General features: G+C 61.1%; 2 protein-coding genes across 3 annotated transcripts; both read right to left on the bottom strand.

Moving 5' to 3' along the window:
- Positions 1 to 2,199: 2,199 nt before the first annotated feature.
- On the bottom strand, positions 2,200 to 3,058 carry LOC114067196 (rab11 family-interacting protein 3-like). Its single transcript, XM_027902481.1, has 2 exons — positions 2,728 to 3,058; positions 2,200 to 2,661 (listed from the first exon to the last, which is right to left on the bottom strand). Exons 1-2 carry the CDS (start codon positions 2,800 to 2,802, stop codon positions 2,200 to 2,202), a joined length of 537 nt encoding a protein of 178 aa, XP_027758282.1. The 5' UTR covers positions 2,803 to 3,058.
- A 1,420-nt stretch (positions 3,059 to 4,478) lies between these two features.
- On the bottom strand, positions 4,479 to 10,231 carry DECR2 (2,4-dienoyl-CoA reductase 2). Of its 2 annotated transcripts, none has more exons than XM_027902488.1 (9): positions 10,134 to 10,231; positions 9,986 to 10,054; positions 9,620 to 9,671; positions 8,383 to 8,518; positions 7,942 to 8,066; positions 7,750 to 7,843; positions 7,364 to 7,468; positions 6,215 to 6,403; positions 4,479 to 5,336 (listed from the first exon to the last, which is right to left on the bottom strand). In XM_027902488.1, exons 1-9 carry the CDS (start codon positions 10,229 to 10,231, stop codon positions 5,302 to 5,304), a joined length of 903 nt encoding a protein of 300 aa, XP_027758289.1. In that variant the 3' UTR covers positions 4,479 to 5,301. The 2 variants fall into 2 exon arrangements, with proteins under 2 accessions (XP_027758289.1, XP_027758290.1); XM_027902489.1 differs by having other exon boundaries at positions 6,186 to 6,403; positions 10,134 to 10,229.
- Between the last annotated feature and the right edge of the window lie 884 nt (positions 10,232 to 11,115).

Below are 11,115 nucleotides of genomic sequence, written 5' to 3'. Positions count from 1 at the left end.
AGCATCCCAGCTCCAGTTGTAGCACAACCCTTCATTTATACCTTGAAGCTCCTCTTTAGTAACTTTAACACCATTTTACCCACTGGTGACATTCCTCCCCTTTAAATTTCACCTGAGCTGGATCTCCATTTCCCAAAAGACCCTTTTGGGCCCAAATTACAGCTGTTTCAAACAAATTAAGTCAAGAAACCTCCCCAGAACTCCTCCCTTTATTACTCTGCACATGAGGGGAGTGTTAGGTTGGATTTTAGGGAAAGGTTCTTCCCCCAGAGGGTGGTTGGCACTGAACAGGCTCCCCAGGGCAGTGGGCACAGCCCCAAGGCTGCCAGAGCTGCAGGAGGGTTTGGACAACACTCGGAGAGACAGGGTGGGATTGCTGGGGTATCCTGTGCAAGGCCAGGAGATGGATTTGATGATCCTTGTGGGTCCCTTCTGACTCACGATACTCCATCATCTGCTGGGAGCTTACAGACTCCACCACCAACCCCCTCCTCCTTCTCCCTCAGTGCCTCCTCATGCTTCTCTAAGCTGCAAACTCTTCTTGAACACACAGTTCACCACAAACATCACTTTTCCTGTTTAGCCAAGCCTTTGCGACAGCCCCCTGGGGTGCCTGTACCTGCTGGCTCAGCTGTTGTCCCATCAACCTCCCCAAGGTGCTCAGCGCTTGCCGTGCTGGGACTCAGCTGTTCTGCGCTCCAAGAGCTGGCCGTGCCAGTCTCTCGCTGAAGAGAAAGGTGTTTAAAAAGCGCAAGATGTCTCAGCATTACTGGTAGCTGCGCTCGGGGGGAAGGAAGAAGCAACTTCCAAGGGCCAGCCAAGGCCAGGAGCCTGCAGCCAGCCCTTCCCAGCCGGGTCCACCCGGACAGAGCTCCCAGCGGCGCAACAGCTCCCTGCACACCCCGCTCAGTTCAGGAGCGGCATTAACACCTTGCAGTCAGTCACTCCTCGGGCCACGATCTCGGAGCGCTCTACAGGCTCAGTGTGGGAGCTCTGGAACAATTCCCACCGGCACCGACAGCACCGGAGCCGCCTGCCGTGTCCCCTGCCACGCACACGCTGCCCTCCTTCCCCGCGTCCTTGGGCTCTCCACGCCGAGCGCAGAGGCACACGGTGCTGAACGGTGCCCTGGGGAGGTGCCACCGGTGCCACCGTGCCCCGGAGCCTCCGCACGGACCCACCGCTTCTGCTTCCCATGCTGGAACAGCAGCGGGGACAGCGGGCACAGCAGGGTGGTGCTTTGTCCACCACAAAGCCACTCTCACCTGGCAGAGGCAGGAGCGAACTCCCCCCCCACAAAAGTACCTGTAATCGCGCCACGGGTCTGCCAGCAATCCCTTCTGCACACGCAGTGCCCTCGCCAACAAAAGAAGTTGTCTATCTCCGCTTTACAGAGCTATTTCCTGAAATAAATGCCTCTGTTTTATCTTTAAGAGGTGTTTTCAGCACGAGATAAAAAGCCCTCCTCCAGCAAAACCCTCCTTTCACACATGATTTGCTTTGTCATGGCACTTAAACACACACGCTCCGGCTGGAGGATGAGAGCAGCTCTGGCCAGGCACAGGGAAACTTCCCAGCAATACCTGCACGCCTTAAAAAAAATAAATCCTTTTTCCTGGTAGCGATGCCGGCACAGGCCAGTGAATAAAATACCAACAAATCCATCTCCATCCCAAGGTGTGCTGCCAGAGCTCGCTCCATTTTGGGTCACACCAGGCAGCTTCAAATTACATTGCATCTCATCTGCTGCAGAGAAACACAAGCTCGCCGGGGTACAAAGCAGAAGAAAGAGGGCAAAAAATACACATTCAGGCTGTCAAAGCTGGAATAAGCGAGGTAGCACAGAATCACGGAACGGTTTGGGCTGGAAGGGACCTTAGGGATCACCTAATTCCAACCCCCCGCCGTGAGCAGGGATGTGACACCCATAAGGTGTTATCGAGGTGATCCACAACCAGTGCAGTGCCACCAGGGAACCCCTGGCAGCGAGGGGGGCACGGGGCGGCCCCAGATCCCGGGATCTCACCACTGCCCAGACAAATCCAAACGCGTTAATGATGGAGAACAAAGAGGGGACGCAGCTCCCAGTGGCATTGCCGGGATGCTGTTCCCAGCGGACTGGGAGCTGGAAAACGGGAGCTCCAGTTTCTCCTGGATGCAGGAGGCACAGAGGGAGCCATTCGGGCCCACGCGTGCCCTTCACCTGCGACGGCAGCGGGGCGGGCGGTGCAGACGATGCCCTTGCGGACAGCAAAGGCTCCTCCGAGGGCCGGAGCCCCGGACACGAGCCACCGTCACCACCAGCGGCGGGACCACCGGACCCCCGGCACGGTGGGCGATGGCAAGCGCAGTGCCCAGGCCGGGGGGCACCGGGGGCAGGGGGTTTGTGCCGTGCCTGGGCGGTCGCAGCCCGGAGCTCACCTGCTCGGCCCCGTAGGCCGTGGCGAACTGCACGAACTCCTCCACCCGCACGAAGCCGTCGCCGTCGCGGTCCAGGGCGTCGAAGACGGGCCGGAGGCGCGGCTCCTCGTCCGGCGGGGGCTCGGCGGGGCCCCCCGGGACCGGGCTGCCCCCGGGCTCCCCCGGGCACCAGGGCGGCGGCCCCGGGCCGGCACCGGCGGGCTCAAGTGCCCAGAGGTCCAGCTCCGGTTCCAGCTCCAGCTCTGGTTCCAACTCCAGCTCCGGCTCCAGCTCCAGATCCGGGTCCGGCTCCGTCTCTGGCTCCACGTCCAGCTCCGGCTCGGGCCCCGGTCCCGGCCCCCGGGGCAGCGGGGACTCGGTGCCCGGCGGACGCGGCTCCATGTTCACCGGCGGCGCTGCGCGCCCGCCGCCGCCCGCCCCGGGCCATGCCCCGCGGCCATGCCCCGCTCACATCGGGGCGGTGCCGGCGCGGTCCCCGCGGCACACACGGCTTTGTGCGAGGAGCCCGGCCCCGGGGGCGGCCCCGCCGGTCTCGCCCCGCCCGGGGACGCGGCTGCTGCGGGGGCCGGGGATGGGGGAAGCGGCGGCGCCGAGAAACAAGCCCCGCCGCCCGCCCGCCCGCGCCGCCGCTCCGGGGCCGCCCGCGGAGAACCGCCAGATCCAGCCCGGCCGCCGCCGCAGTAGCCGGGGAGGTGACGTCACTCGCCTGCCGGTGCGTCCCGCCCCGCCGCGGCGCGAGCCCGTGAGGAGGCCACGCCCCTCCCCCGGCTCGTGCGCGGCGGGGGCGGGGCCGGTGGGGAGGGGCGGGGCCACGCGGGGCCAGCACGTGGGAGCGGGACCCCCGAACCCCCCCGGGGGACACCGCGAACAGGACCCCCGAACCCCCCCCGGGGGTGAAATGGGAACCAGGACCCCCCGAACCCTTCCGTGGATGAACGGTCCGTGCATCGGGAACCCCAAACCTCTGCAGGGGGCAACTGCGCACCGAGACCCCTGAACCCCTCCGGGGCGGCACCGTGCACTGGGATGTCTGAACGCCTCCGGGGGGAATCGTGCACCGGGATCCCCATGGCCCTCCAGGGAGATGAACCCTGAATCAGGATGGCAAACCCCTCCAGGGATGGCATCATGCTCTGGGACCCCAAACTCCTCTGGGGGGATGAACCGTGCACCAGGACTCCCAGCCCTGTCTGGTGAGGGGCACTGGGCACTGGAACCACCTCTTGGATTAGTGCCCAAATTCAGGGCTCACAGCCCTGTGGGTTCAGTCAGCTGGCGATTTCTGCTGGAGCACTGGGATGACCCCACCGAGGCACCCGTGAACTGGCTGAGCAGGTGGAATTACAGCCCCTGGGTATAATTAGCAGCAAACCTGATGAGCAAGAGAATCTCTGGCCACAGTGACCCTGCCCAGGCCATGGATGTGTGTGATGGCTCAGGATGAGCCTGGTTGGGCCACAATGTGTCCCTCCAGCATGGCTTTCCCAAAGCTTCACAGCTTGAGCTGGAGTTCAGCAGCACCTCTGTCCAATCAGTCCAGTGCTGGGAAGGATAGAAACCTCCACTCCAAATCCTTTCCCTCATTGTAGCCATTTCCAAAGATAAGCGGGGCAGGAGGGGGCTCCTTTGTCAGTCCCACAGGGTGAAGTGCACATCCCACACAGGTACCTTCTCCAGGAGAAAACACATGTCCTATTATCCAGAGAGAGGGATATCCTGGCTGGAGGCAAATCCCAGGAGACCTGGGCAAAGGACAACCCCCAGATCCCAACCTAAGCCCTGCACCCCCATCCCTCTGAAGGGGTCCCTCAGCACCTCCCTGTCACCCCTGGCTGCTGGAACCACCTTCCCAGAGCAGGCTGCCCCTCAGAAGGGGGCAGGTCCCCAAGTCCCGCTGGAGCTCCCCCTGGAGCACTGGGACACCACAGCACTGAGGGCTGGGGTCACACAAGGCTCGGGTAGTGGGACAGTGGTTTTTCCCCCTCCCTCAGGACCCAACACCAGGACCAGTCCCCAGGGCAGGCTGAAGTTGCTCCTGCCCAGAGAGAAGTCACAGCTCAGGGTGCAAATTCTTTATTCGTGGCCTGGAGGAAAGGAGCAGAACCTGGCAAGTTCACAATCAAGTAGGAAATACAATTAAGTGGGAAAACAAGCTTCATGGAATTCAGGATGAGGCTAAAAACTGCCTTCAGCAGCAGGAGGCTGCATGGGAGCAGTGTGTGCCCCCAGGGTGCTGGCACCCCAGTCCTCTGGGAGGAGCTGCCTTCACACCAGCTGCTCCTGGGAGAGGGGCATCCCAGCTGCACCCACGGCAGCCTTCAGGATGCCCTCTCTGGACCACTGGAGGGGATGAGGCCACTTCCCCCTGCCAGGGGCCAGTTGGTCCCTGTTTCCCCTCTGAGACCTGCCGGCTCCTGCTGCAAAGGTAGAGCTGACCCCACCACATTGGGTGATTCTGACCCCAGGTGAGCTGAGCTACTTCCCCGCCCTCAAAGGAGCTGCTGCTGGGGGTCCTGGGCAGTTCTCAGGCTGAGATGGGGGGAAAAGAAGATGGATATCCCAGGGGGGCACTGCCTGGGACTTTGGAAAGGCCAGGAGAGCGGCTCAGAGGGACACAAAGGGACAGTGACCGTCACAGCCCCACCCCTTGTGCTGTCCCTGCACCCTCAGCCACAGCAGCTCAGAAGACAGTCAAGGCACAGGATGGGGGTGGGACTGCTCCCCACCCAGGAACCCCTGAGCTCTGTCCCCCAGGCAGACACAGGGTTGGCAGTGTCACCACCACCAGTGGCCACCCAGAGGCCATGGCACCTGCTCTGGGAGAGGCGTCACAGGGCAGCTTCAGTCACGTCTGTCCGTCGGTCAGTCCCACGCTGTCCATCACTGGGGTTGGTTTGCTCCTGCAGACCAGAAACCTGCAAGAGAAGGTGGAGGTGAGGACAGAGCTCTGCCCTGCCAGGCCTGGCTCGTGGGTGCTGCTGGGTGGGACACAGGCAGGGGAGATGGTAAGGAAGGAGACCCCTTTCCCTGACAGGCTGAGGGGAACACATACAAGGAAGAGGCTGGTGTGACTCTCTGTGCCCAATCCTGCTGCTTGGGCACAGAAAAAGGGACATCACGTTGCCTTGGGGGACACTCTGAGGTGTCTGGACAAGCATCGAGTGGGAATGACAAGAAACACCAGGGCACAATGCAGGCTCAAAGGAAAAACCAAGCAAGTTCTCCTGCCCTTCTCAAGTCATCCCTAGGAGTGTCCATACCCACTGCCATGGCAGACATGCACGTAGAGAATCATGGAATTGTTTAGGTTGGAAAAGCTCTCTGAGATCATTAAACCCAACTGCTCTCCCAGCACTGCCAAGGCCACCACTGACCCACGTCCCCAAGTGCCACATCCACACGGCTTTTAAATCCCTCCAGAGACGGGGACTCCACTACTGCCCTGGGCAGCTGTGCCAGGGCCTGACCACCCTTTCAGTGAAAAAAAATTCCCAATATTCAATATAAACCTCCCTTGGTGCAACTTGAGGCTGTTCCCCCTTGTCCTGTCCCTTGCTCCCTGGGAGCAGAGCCTGATCCACCCCGGCTCCCCCCTCCTGTCAGAGAGTTGTAGAGAGCAAGAAGGTCCCCCCTGAGCCTCCTTTTCTCCAGGCTGAGCCCCCCCAGCTCCCTCAGCTGCTCCTCATCAGACTTGTGCTCTATTCCACAGGGAAAGTGTTTCCCTGAGGACCCTGCTCCGCCCCCCGGGGGGAAATGCACGTCACCTAGAGTTTAGCAGAGGATGAGGCAATACCCAGCAAGGCAGAGAAGCTGTTGGCAGAGGTGAGCCAGCTGCCACCATCCACGACCAGGGTGGTTCCTGTCACGTAGGAGGACAGGGGGCTGGCCAGGTACAGGCTGCTGTGGGCAATCTCCGTCTTGTTCCCCGGGCGCTGCAGGGGGATCACGTCAAACAGGTTCGAGTTCTCAGCAAACTTCCCACCTAAAAGCAAGAGAAAACAGTCAGCTTGGACCGTGGGAGCACCTGCCCATCACCACGGCCTGCCAGGGAACTGGGATGAGATCCTGGGGCAGCCCTGGGGACACAAACCTGAGGAGAGCTAAAGGAGGGGAGCTCAGGCCCAGCAGTGGGGTTTGTACTGACACAGTGAGCTCAACACAGGACCTGAGAGCTTTAGGATCATAGAATGGTCTGGGTTCAAAGGAACCTTAAAGCTCACCCTATTCCAACCCCCTGCCATGGGCAGGGACACCTTTCACCAGCCCAGGGTGCTCCAAGCCCCGTCCAACCTGGCCTTGGACACTTCCAGGGATCCAGGGGCAGCCACAGCTTCTCTGGGCAACCTGTGCCAGGGCCTCTCCACCCTCACAGCCAACAATGCCTTCCCAATATCCCATCTAACCCTGCCCTCTCGCAGTGGGAAGCCATTCCCTGTGTCCTGTCCCTCCATCCCTTGTCCCCAGTCCCTCTCCAGCTCTCCTGGAGCCCCTTTAGGCCCTTCAAGGGGCTCTCAGGTCTCCCTGGAGCCTTCTCTTCTCCAGGTGAATCCCCCCAGCTCTCCCAGCCTGGCTCCAGAGCAGAGGGGCTCCAGCCCTTGGACCATCCTCATGGCCTCCTCTGGACTCACTCCAACAGTTCCATGTTTTTCTCAGCCTCCAGGGCTGCACCACCACTCCACCGACAGACTACAAGAGCCAAACCATCAGGCAAGGCTGAGTTTTGGGGAGGCACGTTCCATCATGGCATCAGAGAGCACAAAAAGATGCCACTCAGGGGACAAACCAGTGCCCTGGGAGGTACCAGGGTTGTGGAAAGGGCTGTTCCCCCACAGGGACGTGCCTTGCCCAGCAGCAACACCCCACGAGCTGTGTGGCACTGGGGGTGCCCCTGGTCCCCTCCCAGGGAGATGCCAGGCGGGGATGGGAGCCCAGGTTGCCTCACCCAGTCTCCGGAAGCCCTCGGTGCCCGTGATGGGTCCCGGGGCCAAGCTGTTCACACGGATGTTGTTGGGTCCCCACTCCACAGCCAGGTGACGGGTCATGGCATCTGGGCAGGGATTACAACAGCAATGAGAAAGGGGGAGCAGAGCCATTCCAGTCACTTTTTTACTGGGGGGTGGGAGGCAGGCAAAAAGAAGACTTTGGCTGAGAATAAAGGATGCTGGGGGCAGGGAGGAAGAGCCTCATCCCAAACCCAGGCATGCAGTAACCACACCCATTCACACTCGCCCCCTCCTCAGGACATCTTCCCATCCCAACATTTGGGAAGAACTGGCTTCTTTATTGGCCACACACAACTCAGAGGCCCAGCAAAGAGCATTGAGGTACCTATAGCAGCCTTGGCAGCCCCGGCATGCACCTGCAGGGCCTGCCCTCGGTAGCTCAGGGTGGCTGTGATGTTAACGATGACCCCGCCATGGTCCTGGGGAAGGAAAGGAGAGGTGGAGTTAGGAAGCAGCACAGAGGGGGAGAGGACAGCAGAGCCTCTCCTCTGAGTGCTCTGGCTGCGGTGCCACTTACCCGGAAATATTTCTCAAAGAGGACTTTGGAGGTGTTGAAGGTGCCGATGGTGTCGATGTCCATCACTGTCTTGAAGGCGTTGAAGGACAAGGCACTGGCTGGGCACAGGAAGTTTCCTGCAGCGCCTGAACAACAGGAACAGTCAGAACGAGGCCAGGAGAGATCCCACAGGTTCAGGGCAATTCTCTGACACAGAGGGCAAGGGATACTGTCTGGATAGACTGGTGAGCACGTGGGGACAGCCCTGATGTGGGGATGCACTGGTGGCTCCAGCAGCACAGCCAGCCTGAGGGTGCAGGGGAAGCATGGATGATCCAATCCAGGCAAACAGGGACAACCTGGGCCATGAACCTCTGTGCCCCCAGGGATGCCCATGAAGGAACATGCCCTTCCCAGCAGCAAGCCTGTCCCAAATCCTCCCCCTGCCCACTCCATCCTCACCGTTGATGAGGATGTCGATCTTCTTGAACTCCTTCAGCGCCTCATCCACGGCAGCCACGATGGTCTGGGGCTGCCTCACGTCTATGGACAGAGGCAGGCACTGCTGCCCTGTGGCTGCCACCAGCTTTTTTGAGGCCTGCAAGAATAAAAAAGAGACTTCAGAAGCTTTCTGGGACCTTCTTCTTCAGCAGGGGTTGGACCCAGACCTTGTATCAGGTGAGCACAAAGCCAGGGAGCAGCACACAGCAAACAGCATGGGCAGGGCACAGACCTGCCTGAGCACGGCCAGCTCCTGCCTGGCAGCAGCCTGGGAGCCCTGGGGTGGACAGGGAAAGCTCCTGCACATCATGGGTGTTGGGCTGGCCCCGAGGCTACAGCTGGCTAAGCCCAGTTATCTTTGTGGCCTGCCATGGGCACAGCACATCCCAGGGAAACATCTCTGCAGGGCGAGTACAAAGGTTGGACCCCAGCGAGGCATTTCTGGTACGAGCACAGCCATCATTAACCTTTGGATCCAAAAAGTCAGTGGGCAAAAGGGCAAAGGCAGAGCAGGCAGGTGACAGCTGTGAAAGGGGCCAGCTCTGCAGCTCAGGGTTTGCCACAAGCCACCCCCCCGAGGCTCGTTAACAAAGTGATTTTCCTTAGCAAGTTAAGCACAACACCCGGTGACACTCCAGCTCCCTGCTTGGACTCCTTGGGCCCCTCTGTGAGAGGTTCTGAGCCCCAACAACCCCCTGGTGCACTGAGCACCAGGAGTCCCAGCCTGTGACCCTTGAGGACTAAAACCTGCTGGGCTTTGCAGCTTTTTCCAGTATATGAGCATAGAGGAATGTGAAATCACAGCAGACCACCCCTGCACCTTCCCCTCTGCCCCAAAACAGGGTAACAGGGGTTTGGGGCTCAGTGTACCCACCACAACCAACACAACCCTTGCACAAGGGCATCTGCAACTACTCCAAGCTGAGATTTAAGTCTGACCTTGGGTTCTGCCACGTCTCTCTCACCCAGAAAAAGCTAACACGATGTGTGGAACAGCCCCCCCAAGCAGGTTCCAGGTTAACTGAGCTGTGCCGGGAGGTGCAGCCCCCCTAAACCTGCCCCCACCCTGCCCAGCACTACCAGCTGCTGGTGCTGGAGCGCTCAGAGCCGGGAGCCAGGGCAGCACTGGGAAGTCCTGTCTCCTGCTGCGCTATTCCCAGGACTCCCAGCTGCAGCCGGGAAGGATTCCCAGACTCACCTCCGACAGCCGCTCCAGGTTCCGGCTGGCAATGACGGTGCGGCAGCCGTGCCTGCAGGGAACGGGCTGGTCAGAGGGGCCGGGCAGCGCCGGCACCTCGACACTGTGGGCAGGCCCTGCAGGAACCGCCGCGGCCCCGAGCCCGCAAAGAGACCCAGAGCTCTGCCCCGGCTGGGATAGGGCCGGTCCTGCCCCCACAGCCGCAGTCCCGGAGCCAGTGCCGCTCCTGCCCTCAGCTCTGCTCGGGGCTCCGCTGCCCTCGGCTCCACATCCCGGGGCTGCCGGGGCCTGTCCCCGCAGCTAGGGAACAGAGAGGAAAAGGGAGAGGGGAAGGGGAGAGAGAAGGAGGCAGGGTGGCTCCCGCACCTCATGAAGATCTCGGCGATGCGGAAGCCGATGCCGGACCCCCCGCCGGTGATGAAGGCGACCTGGCCCCTGCGGGAACAGAGGGACGGTGAGAGCCGGGCCGCGGGGGTTGTCCGCGGCAGGACCCCCCGCGGCCGGCGGGACTCACGCGAGCAGGTCGGGGCTGAAGAGGTGCCGGTACTGCCGCAGACACTCGTCCCCATCCTCGTCCGGAGGGGCCCGCGCGGCCATGGCGGGCTCGGCCATGGCACAACTGCGCATGCGCGGAGGGACCGCGTCGCCTTGGAAACGGTGAGGGACACTGGGGGACACAGCGGCACCCAGCGGCCACGGGGGGAACGGCAGCGCCGCGGGCACCCAGTGCATCCAGTACAGCCCAGTACAGCCCAGTGCTGTCCCAGTACAGCCCAGTACAGCCCAGTATATCCCAGTACAGTCCAGTACATCCCAGTGCTCCCAGTACAGCCCAGTACAGCCCAGTGCTTCCCAGTACAGCCCAATACAGCCCAGTGCTCCCAGTATAGCCCAGTGCTTCCCAGTACATCCCATTGCTGTCCCAGTACATTCCAGTACAGCCCAGTACATCCCAGTACATCCCAGTGCTGTCCCAGTACATCCCAGTACATCCCAGTGCTCCCAGTACATCCCAGTGCTGTCCTAGTGCTCCCAGTACATCCCAGTGCTCCCAGTATATCCCAGCGCTGTCCCAGTGCTTCCCAGTGCCCCCAGTACATCCCAGTGGTGTCCCAGTACATCCCAGTCGTGTCCCAGTGCTCCCAGTACATCCCAGTGCTGTCCCAGTGCTCCCAGTGCATCCCAGTTCTATCCCAGTACATCCCAGTGTTGTCCCAGTACATCCCAGTGCTTCCAGTACATCCCAGTGCTTCCCAGTACATCCCAGTCATGTCACAGTGCTCCCAGTACATCCCAGTGCTCCCAGTACATCCCAGGGCTTTTCCAGTGCTCCCAGTACATCCCAGGGTTTCCCAGTACATCCCAGTGCTTCCCAGTACATCCCAGTGCTGTCCCAGTGCTCCCAGTACATCCCAGGGCTCCCAGTACATCCCAGTGCTGTCCCAGTACATCCCAGTGTTGTCCCAGTGCTGAACCAGTACATCCCAGTGCTCCCA

This window comes from Empidonax traillii, unplaced genomic scaffold (genome assembly GCF_003031625.1).
Source record: "Empidonax traillii isolate 1590-97213 ecotype Southwest subspecies unplaced genomic scaffold, ASM303162v1 scaffold881:size300156, whole genome shotgun sequence".
Lineage (NCBI taxonomy): Eukaryota > Metazoa > Chordata > Aves > Passeriformes > Tyrannidae > Empidonax > Empidonax traillii.
This window is presented reverse-complemented; position numbering and strand designations above follow the sequence as displayed.

Coding starts and splice junctions, on each gene's coding strand:
- LOC114067196 (XM_027902481.1), bottom strand. CDS start 2,802: ATGGAGCCGCGTCCGCCGGGCACCGAGTCCCCGCTGCCCCGGGGGCCG. Junction 2,662..2,727: donor GGCCCGAGCCGGAGCTGGAC/GTGGAGCCAGAG, acceptor TTGGAACCAGAG/CTGGAGCTGGAACCGGAGCT.
- DECR2 (XM_027902488.1), bottom strand. CDS start 10,231: ATGGCCGAGCCCGCCATGGCCGCGCGGGCCCCTCCGGACGAGGATGGG. Junction 10,055..10,133: donor TTCAGCCCCGACCTGCTCGC/GTGAGTCCCGCC, acceptor CTGTTCCCGCAG/GGGCCAGGTCGCCTTCATCA. Junction 6,404..7,363: donor CGAGGGCTTCCGGAGACTGG/GTGAGGCAACCT, acceptor TCTTGCTTTTAG/GTGGGAAGTTTGCTGAGAAC.